This window comes from Molothrus ater, chromosome 1, assembly GCF_012460135.2.
Source record: "Molothrus ater isolate BHLD 08-10-18 breed brown headed cowbird chromosome 1, BPBGC_Mater_1.1, whole genome shotgun sequence".
Classification (NCBI taxonomy): domain Eukaryota; kingdom Metazoa; phylum Chordata; class Aves; order Passeriformes; family Icteridae; genus Molothrus; species Molothrus ater.
The window spans coordinates 55,430,480-55,453,306 of record NC_050478.2 but is presented as its reverse complement, the minus strand read 5'-3'; the positions used below and the strand labels follow the sequence as shown (position 1 = coordinate 55,453,306).

Here is a 22,827-nt window from a genome sequence, read left to right as displayed (position 1 = left end):
ATGAAATTACTCACTCTTCAATAATACAAATAATATGCTTATAAACTTCAATAGAGTTGTAAGCTCAAAGTCTGGAAGTCATGCACACACTCCTTTGTCTTTTCAGACAAGCTTGGGTTAAGTACTTCAATATTACATCCAAAAACATCACATTAAATCATTTACCTGCTTATCATATACAGAGCCATGCATAAGACAAAAGAGGTCACAGAAATAAAAGAAGTGTTAGCATAAAAAATGTCAATCCTCTAGTAAGTCAGAGTAGGAATATATATGGAAAAAAAGCAAAACCAGTCTTCTGAGGAACTGACTAGATAATACTGGAAAATACTTTTTCTTCATAAATAATTATTTCATTAAAATGGAAACATTTTAATTGAGGAAGTTTTTGACAGACTGGAATTTTGTCCGTTCTCTGGCTAATTTCAGAGGAACAAATGGAAGGAAAAACAGCCCAATCCACAAACTTGACCTTTTAATTGGAAAAGGACATTTCTCAAAAATCCCATTTTATAAGAGAACTTTTGAAAGTGTTCACTTCAACTCAATTAAAGTCATAAATAGGAAAAACTTGGAAATTTCTGCAAAATGCACCTGTCACTGCTTTGGCTTCCTATGACTTTTGCTTCCAATTACACATTTCCAAAAAAATCCCCAATTTTAAGCAGTATACACAGAACCCACCCAAGCCAGTCTGTAGGAGAGGAACATAAATTTAAGCCTAATGAATGGTGGCCTTTGAAGAAGCTCTAAACCAACATGAAATCAAGCTGCTACTTCCTAATAGCCAAACATCAGTCAGAAGCACTCGGATGGATAAGCAGTTTTGTTCTAATGATGGATTAAAGGTAACCTCATGTCAAATAAATGTATGAAAGAGCGACTTCCTCTTGGAACCCTCTTAGGAATAGCAATATTTATTGCAGTATTTTCTATCCATGGGGGCTCATAGTCCTATGCTTACAATCTGATTTACCTATCACACACACAGCTTGTGCTGTAAGACAGCAGCTACACAACATTCACATCATCTTTCTTTCTTCTTGTGCTGTTTGTTTTTGGTAAAGCTGCTCTATTCATTGCAACACACAGGTTGTCAGTATATATACACAGCCATACAGGATTTTCTCCTTAGCTGTATCTCACATGCAAGCAACCACACATTCTGCTCTGGTCTTTTTAGCTAGCTTGTTTCTTACAGTGGAGGAAAGTCCATTTTTTCAAACAAACACCCTCACTGTTCCTCAAATGTCTTAGCACTTTTCACCTGATTCCTATTACATCCTAAAAAGACTAGATAACTGGCCTTTGCAGAGCCAGTCAGATGGACATGCATCAGATCAGGAGCTGAAACTGCATTGGTATGTCAGACAACACCTTCCTCAGCAATTTCAGGTTCTTCTTAAAAGACCAGAGAGCTTTTCTCCCACATAAAGTACCAAATTAATGGATACAAGATTTTAAAGGCTAGGGAGATATAAACCTCTGGGAAACACCTACTTCAGAGTTCGCCTCAGCACATCTTGAGGAAACAGACACAGCTCAGCATCTAAATAAGCATCTACAAGAGGGTCAATAAAAATGTGCTAGTTGCTGCAGAAACATGATAGAAAAGACATTTATTGTGCTGAGAGAACAGAAAGAGGCATTAAAGTCAAATGATAGGTAATAAATATGTTTTTAAGACTAAAAAATATTTGACAATAATAACTAACATAACATTTTGTTTTTCTGCAGTGAATTGCTAGAGAGGAAACCTGGACCAAGTTATGGTCAAAAAAACCAAAGTTTACTGCAAAATATTCTATTCCTATTTCTCTTACAGTTTCAGGTTGCGTCATTAAAGTTACCCATACACAATAAATACATATATTTTTACACTAAAACACTTTTAAGTATCTTCCTTTAGAAATCACTAATACCACTATCCACAGGGTATAACTGCATGGATAACACCAGATTTTGCCATTTCCTATGGCAGCTGCAAGACTCAACACTGGAGAATTGTTGAAGGGGAAGCAATGAATCATGCTTCTGTGCCATGCTGCCAAAATTTCATATATTTATTCTTCAGAAAAAATGATTTGAGAACAGTCATGACTGGAAAGATGAAATGCCTCTCTTCTGCTCCTTCAGTTTCTCCTAACACTGCCTTCATCAAGTCCCCAGCACACTCCATGGCTACTTTTTCCTTATTCTTAATTGCCATCTGTAGTTTCAGGCTAGCAACACTCATACTCCTATGAGAAAATCCAGGCCAACCACTAGAAAGAACATTTGTAGCAATACTAGCACACACCACTGTAGCTGTTCCTACAGACTAGCTCATAACATCCACCATAGGGAGTTCAATCCTCACAGTTTGCTTTGCCAGGTCCAGTCTTCCCCTTTTGTGAAGCTGCTTGTTCTTGCTGGCAGACATGGCATCAGTGGGAGGCATGGAGTTCCACCAGCAAGTTTCCAGCCACTATGCTGGAGCATGCCCATAACCCTCTCTACTCAGATGTTTCCACATTGAAGAAAGGCTGATTTTGTTGAAGAAGCTTTGCTTACATTACAGAGAGGATTTACCTCAAGATAAGTCAGAACACTACAGAAAAGATGGTTGGGATTTCTAAAGGTCAGAAAATCCATTCTGATCCTCCTCAACACACAACTCAACACAGCAACAAATGAGGTCAGCAGGGACCTTATCCAAACTAGTCCTAAAACCCAGGATGGCAAAGCACACCATCTCAGCACATCTTATTCCTGAGCAGCATGAACTGCCTATACAAGAAGGTTTCTCCCAATCTCTGGTCTCAACCAGCCAAGCCACAGTTCATGACCTTTACCCTGCTTACCATCTGTCACAAGCAACAAGATTGCTGGCTTCTTAGTCCAGCAATCCCTTCAGGAAGCTGGGATGGATTTGCATGCAAACTGATGCTAATGAAGGTGCACATGCCTTAAAGAGATTTATCTGTTAACTGAAAACAAACCTTTTTTCTTTCCAGAATAAATGCATCTTAACTCTTCTTCAATCCAATACAGCATGTAACCCTGGTCTTCAACTCAAGTCCCCAAGGACTCCTTTCACTGTAACAGAAACATTCAAAAGAAGAATACATCCCATCTCTAGCTTCCTACATCTTTGCAAAAACTTCCAGATAAAATTAGAAGGCTTTAACATTTTTTTATCATCCCCTGCTTCCAAACAGTCCTATCCTGTCCTCTTGTATGAATTCACAGTGAAGGGTTTCAGTTTGCCCAGCAGCACTATTTATATTTATTTATATTTATATATGTTTTTTATTTGTGCAGAACACAGAGTTGATAATACAGAGATCTTTTTGTTATTGCTGAGCCAGACTTATACAGAGCCAAGGCCTTTTCTGCTTTTCATACTGCCACGCTGGCAAGGAATCAAGGGGTGGCATGGGAGGTTGCGAGGAGACACAGGTAGGGTAGGTGACCCCAGCTGATGATGCCATATAACATTATGCTCAATATATAAAGTGAGGGGAAGAAGGGAGGAGGGGAGATATTTGGAGTGACAGCATTTGTCTTCCCAAGTCAACATTATGTGTGATGGCCCTGCTCCACTGGAGATGGCTGAACACCTGCTTGCCCATGGGAAATGGTGACTTAATTCCTTAGTTTTCTTTGTTTGTGTGCACACATTTTGCTTCCTGTAAGAAACTGTCTTTATCTCAACCCAGAGGTTTTCTAGCTTCTACCCTTATGATTTTCTACCCCAGTCCCTCTGGAGGAAGAGTGAGGGAGTGGCTGTGCTTGGTTACAGGCTGGGGTTTCGTATCTTCAGAGCTGGAAGCCATCTTTTAACTGGGTAATTCTAATGATTCAAATGCATCATGGGTGAACTCTGTATCAGTAGCTTGTGCAGTTCCTGAGCTCATAAGAATGCAAACAATTCTCTTGATGATAATGTAATCTGAGCTAACTTCCTGTGCACATATATGCTGTAACCAGCACACATTTGAAAGGATATATAGTGATGAACAAAATGATACCTTGCCATATACAGCAAGGTATAGTTTGAACTCTTAACAGCTTTTGGCTCTAACATGCTACAATTTTAAGAAAAGTATGTAAGGACAGCCAGTTTATGTAGCAGAGAGCCCTGTGTCCAACTATGTCTAAAAGCAAGATCACGATGGAAGAACAAGACAAGTACAGAGTGGCATTTTGCTGATATATTTCTGCAGCTTTCAGAATTTATATTTGCCATTTCACTACTATATACAGTCTCAGCATTTACAGTATCCTAAACAGTAAAATCCATAGATTAATCACACACTTCATGAAAGCATACCTCCTTGCTTGTTACTTTCATTGCTCTGAATAGTTTAATAGGATTAGCAAATGTTATCATCTTGCTCTTCAATTCTTGCTGATTATTTCCCATATAATTTGTGAATATGCTGAATACCACTAGCACTTGCACAGCTTTCTCCACCACCAAAACCAACTCTTTATACTTTTTCTCTGTTGACTATCTTTTAATTAGGTAGTAGTACTCAGGGCACCATTCCTCTCAGATCTGGGCAACTTATTTTCTTGGTGAGAAAGTCTTTTGCCAGCCAAAGCAGACGGTCTTAACCAAACCACCCTATCCACAGGTCCAGAGACATTTTCAAAAAGCTGCAGCAGACCTGAGAGATAAAACTTACCACTGCCTTCCTATAAACATCCTGTTTATTTCAATTCAGTGTATCTGTGCAGCATTAATTGCATCCTTTCTGAGAATAAGTCCACCAAATTTAGGTGATTATTTAGACAAAGGTATTAACATAACCTTGCTAACAGTGAAGTCAAATGTTTTGTGCAGATAGTAATAAATGAGTCATGTTTTTTGCTCCTTAAAAAAAAAATTTGCTTTCTGCACACACTTACCATGATCAAGAATAATGTGGAAAAATTGTAATGGGATTATTTTGCATGAAACACATGGGGCTGGAAAAATTCAAGACAGCACTTGTTTAAAATCAGAATCCATAGCATGTTTCTTGGTAATTTTATATGCAATAATAACAAGAATATGTTTTTGTAAGAGACATTTATTGTGCTATTTCTTAATAACTGAAGCTTACAGAGCCCTTTAGCTAAAGGGCTAAAGAAAGCCCCTACTGTGCAAAGATTTGACAACATCCTGTTAATTTCAAAAAGGACTTCAGGTTGTAACTGAATAGAGCAAATTTGAGAGCATTTGTTGAATATTCTGCTATACAAATGTAGAAACTGTTTTTGAATATCCTAAGCTCTTATGACAGGTGGGACTTGTAAATTACCAAGATAACACAAATAACAGCTGTAAAAATAAACAGCCTAATGGTCCAATCCCAACTGCAGCTCTTACTGTCGTGATTACTATACACTGACTGACAAGTTTTAGGATTTGTCCCTTGCCATTTATTCCTCAAATGTGGCACAAAATCCTTCACTAGGTTCTCTAATCCACACAGACACCTATCTAGCTCTCAACAGATTTTGCTCAACACAAAAATTGAGTCAAATATCCAGACTAACTGCAGCCAAACCTTGGACTTTGTAGCCTGTAACCTAACCTGCTCCTAGCCAACCCCCCAAAACATTCATGTGGATTTCAAGCCTGTTTGGAAAAGTCCAGAACTTCTCAGACTTGACTCTGGTTCAGTTTTGTCTCCAAGTGCTGCTACAGCATGCTGTAGATCTATATTAAACATGTATGTAACTAGTATTTCTTCTATTTTTGTTGTTTTGTTTGGGTTGTTTCTGTTTTGTCTTTCACTCTCCTGACCTGAAAGCAAAGCACTTCACAGATTCTCCATCAAATAGCAAAATCTCTAGCACACAACTGAATAACTCTCATCAGCATTTCTATCTTTAAAAATACTGGGGGGAAAAAAAAAAGGAAACAGAAGTCATGTGATGCTCACTTTTAGTCTGATTTATCCCCAAATTGAGTCCAGGCAAAACAATAGGCTTTTTCCTAGGATCACCAGTATTATAAATGACTCACACCTCAGGCAGGAATGAGTAAAGAAAATTTAATTAGGACCTGTTCAAATTAAAAAGCAAAGGGGGAAAACAGTGCTGGGAGCATAGCAAGACTACTCCTGTTCACCAGAAGCTCAGCTTACAAAGCAGTGTCTCTGCCTTTTATATACTCAAGATTGCATCAGCTTCATTAATATTTATGAGCAGTCCTTATATGTCCTCCCATGCCTTTCATTGGTGGAGCTCTTCTTGCATCTTGATTGGTGGTGCAATGCTACCCTGCCAGGCCTTCCAGCCGCAAGTGTTCCCCCGCTCCCTACCATCTCCCACCAGGGGCAAGCACGCGCCCTCCCCCACGTGCCCCTGCAGTCCTGTCAGCCAGAGCTGCCCGGCAGCCACCTCACAGGGCAAGGAGGATTCAAGGGAGAACAGAAAAGGGTTCAATACCACACTGGAACAACAAACGTATATGTTGAAAGAACCGCCAACCCCAACAGAACCTCTCCCAACCACACTCAACAACTCCTCATTTGTGTGAGCCAACCACCACACCTTAATCATAACACCAGTCACAAGAGACAGAACATGAACTTCAACTCTGCTCTATTTGATAAGTTTTATTATCCCAGAAGAAACTGAAATCAGACAGTCATCCCCAAGTTGTAACAAGAAGAATTTGAAAGGAGGAGTATTTAGAAGAGTTTGCAAAACTGCAAGCTGAGAAACAAAAACAGTAGTTTGAAGATAATTTGCCATGTTCAGAGGGGTTTTTTGAAACCTTACGTGTGACAGAACTTTTCTGCAGGCAGTTTTACTCCTACCATGTCATGAACAGTATTCTATTGTTTTTGAAAAATTACGTGTTCCACGTTGGTATTTGATTTGAGCATGCATCTTTACTTTCTTTGTCTCTCTCTGCTATCTATTTATTTTCTTTATTTTTGTCCATTGTGACTGTTAAAGTGAAGGTGTCTTGCACTTTATGTGACCAGAGCCTACCACCACAAGAATTCAGATTCTGTGAACATCTCAAGACCTTCTGCACTAAAGGGGACATCACTGTCACCATCTTTCTAGTCTGGATCTAAAACATCTCTGTTTGTATTTTGACTTTCCAATGGCATTCCACATAAAATGAATGGCATACTACTGTGCAAGAAAGAAAATAAAAGTTCACCTACTCACCTAGATAGCAATAATTTACCCTGAAGTTTCAAATCAGCAGCACAGTCATCAGATTGACAGTTCCTCTCAAAAACAGTCTGTGAAAAACAGAGGAAAGAACTGGTAAAACATGAAAAGAGTAAGATCAAAATTCAAAGAAGGAACATGCTTTGGCGAAATAAAACCAAGACCAAAATCTGGGATATAGGGATATATGGTGTGAGTGTTAAAGAAATTCAAGTTGAGGCAAATCTTATCTTTGTCAGAACTGGTTTTATTATCTTCTAACTGAACAAGAAGTTTCATCAAATCCAGACTCTCTCTCAGAGGTTTTCCTCAATCCATTCTCTCTTCTCATCTTACAGAAGTAACTGCTAATATTATATTTCTGGCATTCTTGTACTCCCCAGCTATGTAGATAAAAAATGAAACAGAATATGAAGTATTTATGAAACTATTTTCAGTCCTAAGGATTGCAAGTAAGGAACTCATACAGAAAACATTTTCCCTAGATTCAATATATGGCAGAAAACATTTCTGCCATCATGCAAGCAGTAGAAAATTACAAAGACTGTTATGTATCAGCGATAGTCTCAAATAATGGAACCATTGTCAACCTTGTGAACTCTGGTAATACTGAGGTAATATAGCAAATTGATAAAGCTAGGAACTATGAAAGGACAGCATATGGGCATACTATTTAAGCAGCAGTAGTTTACCATGGCTAAATGAGACAGCCAACAGAAAGTGAAAGAAGACAACAGGAACATGCTCCTTGCATCGAAGAAACCAATATGCCATTTAGATCATTGTTACTTTCATTGTTACTTTCCCCTGCCGTTTAGACCACAGACCAATACCTTTCTAAACATAGGGCTAGGCTTTTCAGGCTGGAAGACTCATTCTTACAGAGGTATAATGCTCTTCAGCCTACCAAATATTCAAATACCCAATATGAATGTTGCCAACACTGTTCAGCTAGGAAACCTGACAATCCACTTATCTCTTCCTTTAAAATGAATGTTCATTTCTACAGGCTTCATGACTGTTATTACCAAAGTAAATATATTTCAATCATAAACACAAGGACGGGGAAAATCTGTGCAGGATAGATGTAATGGTCAGATTGGGTTGGAGAGACTGAGAAGGCAAAAAAATGCCAACCATACTGAGTTAGTACATTTTTAAGAGCTCTGCCCCAACTATATCAGGACTGGAAAAAGACTTGAATCTTAAGCCCAGAGGGAATAGACACTTCTAGTCCTTTGCTTTCCAGGAAGGTTCTTGACTAAGCAGACAGTTTGTTCTCCTTTTTCTATGCTGTGTGAGCTCACCAAAAAGGAGTGGATGTTTATGAAGTTAATTGTTGTGATGCCCAAATGAATTTTGCCTTTTTGCTTTTATATTTCCTTAAAATATATTAATAGTTTAATATACAACTATTGTTGTATAGTTATATAGTTCCTAGCTAGCTCCAGTACTTTTCCCTACCTTTTTCCCTGACAGGCAGAAGGACAAAATACATTCCAGATGCTCCAAGCTGGGGTGTCCGGGCCCCTAGCCTGTCTTGGTTCTTCCTAGGAGCCAAGTTTGAAACCAGCTCTTCAAGACACATTTTCATAAAAAAGTTTAGTTCCTATCTAAGGGTGGGGGGGATTTAGAAAAGAGTTGAACTAAGTGGTAACTACCTTACCACTTCTGTCTCTAACTGGAGATTTTTGTTAGTTATGCTAATTTGTTAACCTCTAAAACTGTTTTTACCCTGTGTAGGGGTGGGCATTTTCTATATCTGTTCCTGGAGGCCTCCAATGAAGATCAGCCTTTATATTACCTCCTTTATTAATATTGTCTTGAAAGTGTATTGTTTTATTTCTAAGTTCTTTAAGGTATCAGTTTGATAACAGATATCAAACTGTGCTGTAGGTTGTACGGTGTTTCAAAAGAAGAAAGGTGGAAGGTGGCCACCTGATCCGGGCTATTTACTTTGATCTTTCATTTTTCTTCCCTACCTTTTGCTTTATCAGAATCTCAGAAGTGAAATTCTTTGGGCATTTAGAAACAAAACTGAACTTACCCTTCGTCCTTAATAAAGACTGCCACAATCAAAGGACAAGAATAAATCATGAGACAGGAACTGGCACTAGGCTTCCCTCTCAAACATGGCACATTTCAGAGGTATAGTTTCAAAAGCCCTCAGAATTGATCCTCAAAACACTGTAGTAGTTTCACATAGGAAAGACTGCTGGTAACCCTCAGAGGAGAAAGAATAGTAAACGGTAAAAAAATTCTAGCCTGTCAGTTTCTCTGTTTGAATTGCAGAAATCTTGGCAAAGTGAACACATCAATCAAAAAAATTATCTGTACTTTTCAAAGTATAAAATACTGTAAGTACATTTAAGCAACTATTTAATAATCCTGGAATTTTCTTACTAAATCTGTAGTTACCGTTACTCAGAAAGAATGAACAAATACTTCATTTTCTAAAATCGCTGAGAATGTATCTCTTCCAGCATATCATGTACTAGAGAGTGAGCTACTTTGAAATACGTTGGGAGTGTTTCCTTGTCATAGATACTCAGGTTTCTACACAACACTGGGTTGGGAGAAAGAAATTAAGGATGTTGAGTTCCAAGATCTGTAGCTGTGTAGGAGTGAATCATTTGCTTCTGTGGAGAATCTTAAACGTGTTCAGGTTTGGGGGAGCTCTCTCACCTCAAAGCAGCTGGCTGGTCAGGATTTCCAGTCCAACAGGCTTCTAGGACGCACGGATGCAGCCACAACTGATTCAGCAGCTCAGTTCCAGGTTAATAACATCTGTGAACTGTTTTGCTATTTTCCACTATTTCCCTGGTCTACCTGGACTCTACTCCACCTTCCCTTTTTATATGTCTTCTAGAGTCTTGAGCCTCCAGCTCCTCACAGTCTATTTCCTCCATTTTCTTCTCTGCTAACATGAGCCTTTTCTTCCCTACCCTTTTGATACTCCTACCTTTCCGGTTGACTAATTCCTGGCTGTTTAAATTCCTCCCAAACAATTAAGAAGTAAACACAGTTTAAGGCATCATAGCATTTGTGAAAATACTTGTATATTGTTACTGTGCCCTTACATGGTCTACTTGAGCTGCAATTTCTTTGGGCTAGAAACTGTACCTAACTGCATGTTGTTAGACAGGAGTCCATTCCTGGGATATGGTGCAGAGCCTACTACAGCATTACCACTAATTTTAACTCCAAGCAATCTTTAAAAAGATTGCATCTTTACAATACCAGCTTTGAGGATTTATAGAGTTCTTTAAATATTAAAATAGTTGAAGAAGGTAATTTGTGGGTTGTATGTGTTATTCACAATTGAAAAAAGGAAGTAGGATGAAACTAACTGTGGAAACAGCTCATAATTTTTGCCGTTACTGTTACCCAAAGTAAAGAGGTATTCCACTAACATTGTACCAAGTGCCTAACAGATTTGAATATATATAGAGATGGCCAGGAAGCTTTCTTACATAAGAAATACATACATGAAAAAATGAGGAGTACGAGGTGAGGGGTGGAGATCAGGGCAAAAATTGCCATGAGAAACACAGCTGCATCTCTTATCTCAAGGCCACCACATAGTTGTCTAGCATTTTCACGAGAAAAATAGGTGTATGTGTGCCCAGTAACAGGATAACCTCAATGCTTCTAAGACACATCATCACTGTATAAACACAAAATTAGTGTAAAGTTCATTCTCAGTGAGTCTCTCCAACTTCCTGCTATCACCAGATGCTCAGCAAACCAGAGACAAAACCCAGCATTTCCAGGATTCACAATTTCTCTCTGCACTTTCTCCACTGCTGCACAGAACCCAGCAGCTTTGGGAAATTGTTCCAGAGCAGTTCCCACCAAGTCACCAGACCTTCCTGACAAACACAGTTTTCTCAAAGTCTGCATGGCAACTTTTCTAAGTAAAAAAGATTATGCTCCTTGGGTCCAGTAATGCGACAGCTATCTCCCTGAGGGGTTAGGAAAGATGGATGGCACCCACGTCCTCCAGAGGGTAAGCCAAAAAGCCTACATTAAAGTACACTCATTATAAAAAGTGAATATACACATCTGTACACAATCAAACCTACAGTAAGGAGAGATCTAGAGCTGATCAGGAAGGGAATATGTCTACATAGGTAGACCAGGGCCTCAGAGCAAGTATGTTTTTTCTTTTATGCCTCTTGAAGAGAAGCATAAGGACCAAATTCCACATTTTGTGGTAAAGGCCAGGGGTAAATGTAGGAGAAAGTAGGAGAGGGATAAATCTCTAGTTCCTGCCTCCTAAGCCATCCTAAGCATAAAGCTGCTGGGTATTGGGCATGTAGATATTCTCCTTTTCCTTCTTGCTGGTAGTGGACTCTACTGAAAGCTGACAGGAGGTAAAAGAAATAAGAAGGAACCTGGCTTCAGCCTACTGATCAGAGTTCTGTGCTCTGAGGAAGGTGATCTATGATTTCATACCAGGCTTACTAAACTGCTTCACTTTCTTTCAATGGCTATCTAAAATTAAACAAACCTACGTTTCTGGAAGTAGAGAAGAGAACAGAAAACATAAAAAATAAAGTATTCTCTGTACCACTCCAGTCCACAGAAAATACTGAACATCTTTCGATAAATTAAGAGGGGGGGAAAGCTTTTCAAAATATCCAACCTACCAAAATTCAGGAAAGCACATGTAAATTTCAGGTTGTAGCCAAACGGAACTATCAAGAGTTACAGAGGTTTCCAGCACTATTCTTATAAGAGTTCTGCCTATGCTTTCACAGAAAGGAAAAGCAACAGCTGAAGATCAGTATTTGAAGAGAAGGGAGAGAAACAGAATTCTCAAAAGTACCCTTGAAAACATGTCATTTTATGGACTGGGTAAGAGAACAGTGATTCACTCTAGATCAGACATTTAGCAACTTCCTCACACATCAGTCTACAAAAGGTTGAGATGATGTCCCTTAAAAATGGCAGAGCTGGCCTTTGGTATTTGAGGATCCATTCCTTTAATTTCATAAACTGTGCCATGGGCTTCTGCAGAAATACCTACGCTATGCAAAATAATCAGGAATAAGAATACAGTACTTCAGTCTCTACACTGATTTCCAGTAAATTGTCACCAACCCTGCGGTATGTGAAGAGATGACTTAGCAGTTAGATCATGCTAGTAACACAAAACCAATTCAATAAGGGGGCTTGTCATTCTAATAATTCTTTAGTTTTTAGATATTGATGCGATCTGATTATAAACATGTTATCTGGTGAAGTTGAGCCATATATCCTGGCTCTTATTTAGAAACCAGGATATATGATTCAGTTTTCAAATGCTGAGCTGTAAGCAACTCTCACTAACTTTTCTAGGAAGTATTTTCTGTTTATAGCTTTACAAACCAATTACATCAATGTGCCTAAGTATCGATACAGGAGCTTAATTTTAGATCTGAATTTATTTTGATTTTAAACCTTCAAGTTGCCTGAAAAATAAAGCTATTACCTACATGTCTATTGACCATAGAAAAAGAAATATAACCTGAGTTTTTTGAGGTATCCCATGCTTTACTATACAACTCATGGAAACTGTCCATTTATATATGCTGCTGAGCCAAAGTCGCTGATTTAAATTCCCACTAGAAGAGCAATTATTATTATGTGAAATTATTATTATGTGAAAAATTATAATTATGTGAAAAACATTCCAGGATTTCATCAGATGTGCTGGCTGAAATGAGAATACATGATTTCCACAATACCCCTAACTGAGTGGTAGAGTGAACACACATGACAAAGGCAGGAATCGTAGGGGAGTGAAACCAGTGTTCTGGTACTGCATGGGCAGGGGATAAAGGTTAGCTATCAAGCTCCCTGAGCTCCACAAGGACATCATCAAAGCACTAGGTTTGAAGGTGGAAGGGAATAAGACCAGGCTCATTAGAGATGAACCTAGGGGCAGCATACCACTATTGAGGGTGAAATCAGTAGCCCAGCTGACATGCACCTACACCAATGCACACAGTATCATATCAAACAAGAGAAGCTGGAGGCCATTGTGCAGCGGGAAAGCTATGATGTAGTTGCCATCATGGAAGTGAAGTGGGATGACTCACAAGACTGGAGTGCTGCAATTCACGGCTACAAGTACTTCAGAAGGTGGAATCTTCAATAGGTAAAAACCTGTCTGTACAGCTGGACCCAGAGACTTACGATGAATGAAGCTAAATTCAGTTGGTGGCCAGTCACTAGTGGTGTTCCCTGGGGCTCAGTTTTAGGGCTGGTCCTTTTAAAAATAGTTATTGGTGATCTGGATGAGGGCATAGAGTGCACCCTCAGTAAATTTGCAGGACACATCAAATTGGGTGGGAGGGTTGATCTGCTCTCTGCAGACAGACAGGGACAGACTCAATCAATGGGCTGAGGAAAACAGTATGAGGTTCAGTAAGGGGAAGTGCTGGATCCTGCATTTGTGTTTCAGCAAGCCCATGCAGCACTACATGATTGGGGAAGAGTGACTCAAGAGCTGCTCAGCAGAAAGGGACCAGAGGATGCTCAATATGAGCCAGCAGTGTGCCCAGGTGGCCAAGAAAATCAATGGCATCCTGGCCTGTATGAAGAACAGTGTGGCCAGCAGGACCAGGGCAGAGATCACCCTCCTGTACTTGGCACTGGTGAGGCCACACCTCGAATACTGTGTTCAGTTCTGGGTGTGTCACTTTAAAAAGGACGTTGAAATGCTAGAGCATCTTCAAGGAAGGGCAACAAGGCTTGTGAAAGGTCTGGAAAAAGTGTGGAGGAAAGTATGAGGAATGTCTGAGGGGCTGGGTTTGTTGAGAAGAGGGCCTCAGGAGGGACCTCACTGGTCTCTACAACTATGTGAAAGGAGGCTGTAGTGTGGTGGGGGCCAGTCTCTTCTACTGTGCCTGCAGTGGAAATGTCCTTAAGCTGAGAGAGATGAAATTCAGATTAGATATTAGAAAAAGGGTGGTCAGGCATTGGAAAAGGTTGCCCAGGGCTCTGATGGAGCCACCATCCCTGGAGGTGTTTAAGAACACCTCTGGATCTGGATCTGGCACTGGTGTTGTTTAGTAAACTGATGTTGTTTAGTGGTTTAGCGGTTGCAGTGATAGTACTGGGTTGATTGCTAGACTTGATCTTAAAGGTCTCTTCCAACCTTGATGATTTTATGATTCTATGAGAGGCAGGGAAAAAGAGTTGATGGTGTGGCTCTGTATGTTAAGCAGTCTTTCAACTGTCTATCAAGGATAATGATGACAAGATTGAGTACCTGTGGTAAGAATCAGGGGGAAGGCCAACAACACAGACATCCTGATAGGAGTCTATTATAGACAACCGAGCTGGGATGAAAGGATGGATGAACTATTCTGTAAGCCTCTGGCTGATGTTTCACAATTGCTAGCCCTTCTTTTTGTGGGAGACTAACTTGTGGGATGTCTGCTAGAAACTCAACACAGTGGAGAGGAGGCAGTCTAGAAGGTTTCTTGAGTGTGTGGAAGACAACTTCCTGACACAACTGGTAAGCGAGCTTAGCAAGGGGTGGACTCTGCTAGACGTGCTTTTTACAAACAGAAGGGCTGGTGGGAAATATGGTGGTCAGATGACATCTTTGGCACAGTGACCATGACATAATGGAGTATTCAATTCTTGGTGAAGTAAGGAAGGGGTCAGCAAAACCTCCACCCTGGATTTCAGGAGGCTGGACTTTGGCCTGTTCAGGACAGTAGTTCAGAGAGCCCCCTAGAAAACAATCCTTAATAAGAAGGGAGTTCAGGAAAGCTGGACATACTTTAAGAAGGAAGTCTTAAAGGTTTAGAAAAACACCCTCCCTATGTGCCCAAAGATGAACTGGGGAAGAAGAACAGCCTGGCTGAACATGGAGCTTTCACTGGAACTTGGGTTTATGACCTTTGGAAGAAGTGGCAGTCAGGCAGGGTATATGAATGTTGTTACACCATGTAGAAAGAAAATTAGACAGGTGAAAGCTCAGCTAGAACTTAATCTGGCCACTGCTGTAAAAGATAATAGAAATGTTTTTATAAATACATGAACAACAAAAGGAGGGCCAATGAAAATCATTCTTTATTGTATGTGAGGGGATCGTAGTCACCAAGGATGAGGAAAAAGCTGAGGTACCTAACGCCTTCTTTTCATCATTCTTTAACAGTAAGGCCAGTTATCCTCATGGCAACCAGATCTCAAAGGTGGTAGACAGAGACAGGAAGCAGAATTGATCCCCTGTAATCCAAAAGGAAGCAGTCAGGGATGTGCTGAGCCATTTGATACTCACAAGTCTATGGGACCAGATGGGATCCATCCTAGGCTGATGAGGAAGCTGTCAGAACAGCTGCTCTCCATCATTAACCATCAGTCCTGGAGGCCCCAGGTGACTGGAAGCTGGACAATGTGATGCCCATCAAGGGCCAAAAGGAGGATCCAGGAAACTACAGGCCTACTAGCCTGATCTCAATACCTGACACGATTATGGAACTGATCATCTTGAGTGTGATCATGATGCCAGTTAGGGTTTTTCTTTTATATGTTCTCTGTATTCTTCGCTCATGTATTTGTACCTCTCTAGCCTACTGTACTAGTAGTTAGTTTTCCCAGTAATTTTCCATGGCCTTTTGCTAGGCAGGAAGACAAAACAAATTCCAGAGCTCCAAGCCCTGAGAGGTGCAAAGCCCCTGTGCTATCTTGGTTTTTCCTGGAAACCAAGGCCGAGAACAACTCTGAGATACATTTCATAAACTAAGTTCAGCTAGTAACAAGGTGGGGCTCCAGAGAAGGGGCTTGACCTGGGAGGAAATTGAATCGCCACTTGTCCTCCTAATGGGTGCTTTTTATCAATTATTCTAATTTCCTAAAACCTATAAATATGTACTCATCTCTGTGGGGTGGGCTTTTCTGGACATCTTTCCATAACTGCCTCTGAAAACCTTCAAATAAAGATCTGCTCTTATATTACCTCTTTAGTGAAATCATCTCAAGTTTCATTTCCAGCAAGTTAGGAAAATGGCAACTATCACATGGCACATACCGGACAACCGGGGGATTAGGCCCAGCCAGCATAGGTTTAGGAGGGGCAGGCCCTGCCTAACCAGCCTGATCTCCTTTTATGATCAGGTGACCCACTTGGTGGATGTGGGAAAGGCTGTGGATGTTGTCTACCTGGACTTCAGCAAAGCCTCTGACACCATCTCCCACAACATTCTCCTGGAGAAGCTGGCAGACTGTGGCTTGAACAGGTGCACTCTTTGCTGTGTTAAGAACTGGGTGGGTGGCTGGGCCCAGAGAGTGGTGGTGAATGGTTTTGTAAGCAATCAATGGCCAGACACTAGTGGGGTTCTCCAGGTCTCCACTATTGGGACCAGTCGTGTTAAATATGGTTATTGATGATCTGGATAAGGGGATCAAATGCACGCTCAGTAAGTTTGTGGACAGCACCAAGTTGGGTGTGAGTGTTGATCTGCTAGAGGGTAGGAGAGCTCTGCATCTAGATCTGGATCAATGGGTTGAGGCCAATGGTTTGAGGTTTAACAAGACCAATTCTGGGTTCTGCATCTTGGTCACAACAACCCCATGCAGTGCTATAGGCTGAGGAAGATTGTAAACCAAACTTTTCCAGCTGAGGAGAACTACAGGGGAATTCATTCATTTCGCTGAGTGGAAGACTCTGAGTAACACATTGCCACTTGTCAAGCCATCTAAGCCAAATACAGTCATTTGTCCATTATTTCAGCTGACCAAACTCATTGAGAGCAGAAGAGATGCCACTGAAGGGATAACAGGGGGAAGAATATAAATTGCTTTCAGCAATCCCACTCCAACCAAAATTAGGCAGGAAGGGTGGCCCATAATCTCTGCAAGAATAAATGCAAAAGTTCATTTGGGAGCTTGCCCTGCCAAGGAGGAAGGAGTTTTGTGGCAAGCTATTTCATATGGAACATGGAAATTAGACTGATCCCTGCAGTCTTCCAAGGACTGCATGCCTAGGTATAAGTCAATTAATCTTCAAATGTACCACCTACCCAACTACTGACAGATGTACTAAGTTATTCAGCTGCACCAGTAAACTGAATTGCCCTTGCCTCCAAGACAGGACATCCTAACTCCTGACCAATGCCTAGGAATGCAGTAGTTGGCATAGATTAAAATCACGCCAAGAGCCATTTCAACAGCTTGCCAGAATAAAGATGTCATTCCAATGTCAAGAAATGTCATGGGCACAGCTCAGCTTGCAGACCATGACATGACCTGACTCAAGAAGGAACACAGGGATTTCTGCTCTGGAGAAGACACCACTGACAAACCTGGACCATGCTGTGTGTATGCACACTGCATTTCACCCTGTCCAGATCTGTCATTTCTTTGTTCTCAGTTTGAGATTGAGGTGCATGTGTATGTTTTAAAATGCAGAATGGCATTATTTGTGCAGCAAACCAAAGATCACATAAATCAACTCCATGAAAATCCTTCTATACTCTCTCGTGCCTGCCAACCAAGCTAATTAATTTATTTAACCAGCTTTTCAAACACAAGTATTTCAAAAAACAGACTCCTGCTTTAAAAAGGTGAAGTTCATCCAAGAAACATGCAGTCTCATTCACCCTGAAGTGCAACACTGGGCACAAATTTTCACTGCAAGTCAGTGGCATAGTAGGAAGAGAAGATTGTGGACATTTTCCATCTCTTCTTTTAACTAACAAACAGTTTTGACACTCACAAAGTCCTGGAGACAGTGACACAACTAAATCTACTGAGAATATTTTCTTAAAACAAAGTGGTATCTCCACACACATAGTAGCTGGTGATTTTATTACAGTATTTAGAACAGGCAGAATTCTATCCTATCACATTTCGAATTCTAAGATCCATTACTGGATACTACTAAGAACAAATCCCCACTGTATTTGGCAGGATAGCTTTCTCCTTCTTGGTTAACATGTATTTATACAGTGAGTATACGAAAATAAATGTGTAGCTTCTTTGTTGCTAATGGAAAGTCACTTCTGGATCAGCAAGATCTAGGGCTTTTGAAAACAACACAAAACTAGCTATATTTAAAGACATTAGTATTTACATTAACATTAATTTTGTTTACCTGACCTCACCTATACCATATCTTCTGAAAACAGAAAACACTAGAGTCTTGAACTGGACTTCCAAAATGTAAGGTTCCTTCATAATCATTAGATTCTTTGAAAATGTAAACCCTTTATTATAATAATTCTGGTTCCTACTGTCCCTTTTGGCCTTCTAAAACTATTTTGACTTACAAGATAACAAGACTTCTATGAGAGAGAACACTACATTCCAGTTTTCCCATGAACTTAGTCTTTGAGGACCCCAGCACCATGCTTTGAGGCTACTTTATAAGGGCTTTGTTACTATGACTGCCACACTAACTCTGAAGCTCTTGTCACATCCTTGGCTGAAAGGACACTTGCCAGCATACCCAGTGTCAAAATCCTTTTCTTACTAATCTAATGGAACAACATCTGGAAAACAAATGAATAGGGATTGTTAAACTGGTTCCCTCCCATCCAAATTGCAAAAGAAAACAAGTCAGAGAAATTTCCAAAGTATTTTTGTTCCTGCTCTATATCTCAGCATTTAGGTATTTTAACATCAATCTGAGACTCACCTGCAGGGCAATATGTGATCTTTTGAGTTTAAGCTCACTAATAAAAAATACAGGAAGCTTTGTTCATGTAACAGTCAGGTTTACAACAGTGTTAAAGTTCCAAAGTTCGCCATAAATTCCCATCATATTGTTGCAACAACACAAAATTCGTATACACAACAGCCCCACAATCCCTCTTCATAAAAACAAGTAATTCTTGAATGCATCTTTCATGCATAAATTTATAAAAATAAAGCATACTTGAATAAAAATTCATGCCTCTAAAGGGCAAGGATTATAACCAAATACAGGTCAAAGTACTTGATAATATAGTGAAACAAATAAAATGTTTTAGTTACTATTTTTAAGTAGCAGTCAGGGGCCTTATGAGCAGAATCAGAAAGTAATGCTACAGATGATGATGCTATTGTATCAAAAGAAAATTAATTTGTTAAGGTTAAAAACCAGATCTAATCATCTACTCCAGACAGACTTCTCATAGCTAAAAAAAGAGGGGGGGGAGGGCAGGGGAAGGGAGGGGAGTGAAGGGGAAATGAAACCATCCTATTTTAGCATGGCATGTTCTATAATAACAGCAGGAGCAGGTTTCTCTTGATACATGACTGGATGTATGAAGTCCTCAAGAAAAGAGGATAGTTCAGTCTGGCAAATTTTTTGTTCTTCTGCCCACTGTTCTCCCCTCAGAGAGTTCTCATGTCCCCTTCTGCACTAACAAAGGCTTAACCTGGAAAGAAGGCCAGGACCAAGCCTTTCACAAGAAACTCCTACATTAAGGGAAGAACCAGAAGGAGTAGGACCTTTCTCATCTTTCTCTTCCCAGCACAAACACCCTGAAACAAGAAAGTGACCTCACTTTGTGCCGCCCAGCCTTGGAGGCACAAGCCTTAACTACATCACAGAGCAGCACTGAAGTTAGCAATAGTAAAGATTGTACAAAAAGGCTACTGTGTGCAAATGACCCAGAGCTTGGAAATCCACTTTTAGAGCCATCTCTGCTGTAAGTTCAGCCACAGGCCTTCTTGGGAAATAATGTAGTTCAAATCTGACCTGATTCCTTTGTGCTATCTTTTGTCCTTTCTTCCAGCGAAGAATGGGCTTCAGAGCAGTTAGTTCCTTGTCCTCTTTTCCTCTTTCTATCGCATGTTCTCCAAGGCTGTATGATGCTTCAAATACAATTGGAGAGATGACGTCCTTGACTCTTTTCTGTACAAGAAGACAAACACATATTTCACCTATGCATATAGCCAAACAAGTTTCTATCTACAACAATTATACATTCAATTTAACAAAATCATTTAATTAAACATGCAATTAAACCAGATTCAACACTGCAGACAGGTTTCTCTACTTCCTTTATCTTTCTCCAGGTCAAACAGGAATAAGCACATTACAATGAAAAAGTCAGAAGCTTAATTTTTTTTTAAGTTATTTTTTTGGGATCTACTCTTCAATATACAAAAGCAGTGGAATATTTTGCCCACCTATAAATCAAGTGTTTTTCCATTAAAATATTTTATTTTAAAAATGGAAAGCAATTAAATTATTCCTGCAAAAGCAAAGATCAAATAATCTTCATCTCTGGGGTTTCAAAATCCTAGACTTTGACTGAGATCACTTTCAGTGAGTTCTGTTCATTAGAAGAACAGAAAACTCCATCTTCCCTTGTTGTTTTGCAATATCACTGAAATGAATGGATTAATAAAGGTACTAATTTGGCAATAAAATAGGGTTACAGACATACAGGGGCAAGAAAATCCATCTTCCAGTATGTTTCTCAAAGCAAACTTTACAGTTTCCCCCATCTTCAGCACAGCAACACTTTCAGTTTGTAAAAGAAGAAAGTTTTTCAGTTTCTTTACTTGCATATTGTAGGCTTCATACCAGGTGTATAGAATGGTGCCGTATTACCTGGCTGATGAGACAAAAGGATCACCTTTTCTTGTTGCTGGAACCCAAGCCATAAAATTTGTCATAACATGCAATGCCTAAATCCAGACTGCTGTGCCAGGACAAAGTGGTCATTGTGTTCTGTTCAGTCCTGAATTCCAAAATCCAATTTACCAGAAAACCTAAGTGCAAATGCTCTACCTTTTCATAGGCAAACATTCCTCCTAAATTTTAGTTACTTAAAAACATGGCATTAATTCAGCACAGATTAAATTGAGGCAATAAATAAATCCTGTAATTAAGCACATCAAACCTTCACATAGGCCAGCTCTCAACTTTGCCTTGCACTGGTTAGTGGGTTTCTCTGAACACAGCCCGCCAACCACAAGAAGCAATTGAGATGCAATGTCGTTAAAATTACATCTTCCAGATGTGGCAAACCTGGGTACTAAATGCCTTTCAGACCACCCTGTTTGATCTGTTTCAAGACAACCATTTGCTCTCTCCAGTATGTTGACTGTCCACAGATCTCTGAAGCCAAAGATTAGTGGCTAACCAAATTTCCAGATCATTGGTAAGTTGGATAAATAATAGCAAATATCAGGCTGGATGACATTTACCCTCCTGCACCTTCAGCTAGCCCTTAAATTCCCTACCCTAATATGAATGTCTGCCAGTACTCTGAAGTTTAGACTGCACATTGCTTGGAGTGATTTTTGCTTTCTTGGTAAAGAGCACTTATCAACAACAGACAGCAGTGGTGATATCTTGACCTCTTTCCAGTCCCGTAAAAAGGACTATGCATGATCTGCAGCACTATTAATCCTCTCAGCAGAAGAGACACTCATGGCTGCAGCCCCTTTCTCAGCTGTATTCCTAGAGTAGGCATTTTACCATACTGAGACTACTAAATAAAAACACTACAACTTCAAAGAAGCTGATAGCTTTGCTCTCACAGAAAATCAAGAGTATTAAGGATTGTTATCAGCCTATGTGAAGACTTTGTATACAGAGAAACAAGACTATAAAAGAGCATGCCATACAGCAACAGTCAAACACAAACCATCAGGCAAATTGCCACCTAATCCAACTGTATGCAATCAACCATGTAAACACAGAACAATAAAATGTATGCAGTGGGTTAAATTGAAATCCACCTACTATTTTTGTAACTTTATTACTGCAGTATAATAAGAATAAGTACTTAATCACTTCTACGTGTTTTAATATGGTCTTGCAGGGTTCAGTCCAATGCCCTTTAAAGTCAAAAGGTGTTTCCTATTGACTTTGGTGAATGTTGGAGAGCATCTTTATTGTTTGCTGGTGTTCTACTTGATTTTAGTGGTGAAATTGTGACTTCTCCACCACCACAACCCTGGGAAATACATTTCACAGACCCATTTATCTTTAAGTAAGGATAAAATTATGAATGCTGCCTAGTTATTAATTATGCCACATGTTCCCTTCTGCTCACAATCCTTCAAAAACAAAGGCAACAGTCTGTGGCATCTCAGTAAGACAGAGACAAGACAGTTCTGTCTCACAGGTACACAACAGACTGCCAGGGATATGAACATATACAGAGAATCAATTTCTTTCATTTTCAGTCTACTCAATTTTTCTGTGTTGAATCATATATTGATGACACAGCCTGCAGATAGCTTTTAGGTATTCCTGATGTCCAAGAAGAAGTCAAAAAATTCAATGCAAATAAGGTTTGAGATAGACTGAAAAATCCTTCAAGCAAGGAAATGGTACATTTTTTGTATAAGTTGCATGACCCTAATGAACTGGATTTGTCAAGGGATATGATTTCCACAAGCAGCTTTTACATGTAATAACTGCTTGACACCACGAGGACGTTATGCTATGGAAGTAATATAGGCTAAAGACATTTCTGAGCTCTGAAAAACCAAACCTGGCAAATCATAGCATATGGACAGCACAGCTTCAGTAATTGAAAAGAAGTCTTGAAGGACACTACAATGAGTGTAATATACTAGGAGTTCCAATTATGAACAGAAACAATTATGCAACTAGGGTTTAGTAAGTAACAGCAATAAATACTTAATCTGTACAGACTGGAGTCACTGAACTGGTGCAAGTTTTCACCGTGCCTGAACTGGAAAGCT

At 39.8% G+C, this 22,827-nt stretch overlaps 1 protein-coding gene across 1 annotated transcript in view; it reads right to left on the bottom strand.

Annotated features, from left to right (window-relative positions):
- The window catches only part of ITGA9 (integrin subunit alpha 9), a 245,768-nt gene that overhangs the window by 112,740 nt on the left and 110,201 nt on the right, over positions 1-22,827 (bottom strand). The window contains exons 16-17 of the mRNA XM_036406156.1: positions 19,856-20,011; positions 7,165-7,241 (exon numbers count right to left, since the gene is read on the bottom strand). Of these exons, the coding sequence (XP_036262049.1) occupies positions 7,165-7,241; positions 19,856-20,011 (233 nt within the window). The remainder of the gene's footprint in view (positions 1-7,164; positions 7,242-19,855; positions 20,012-22,827) is intronic.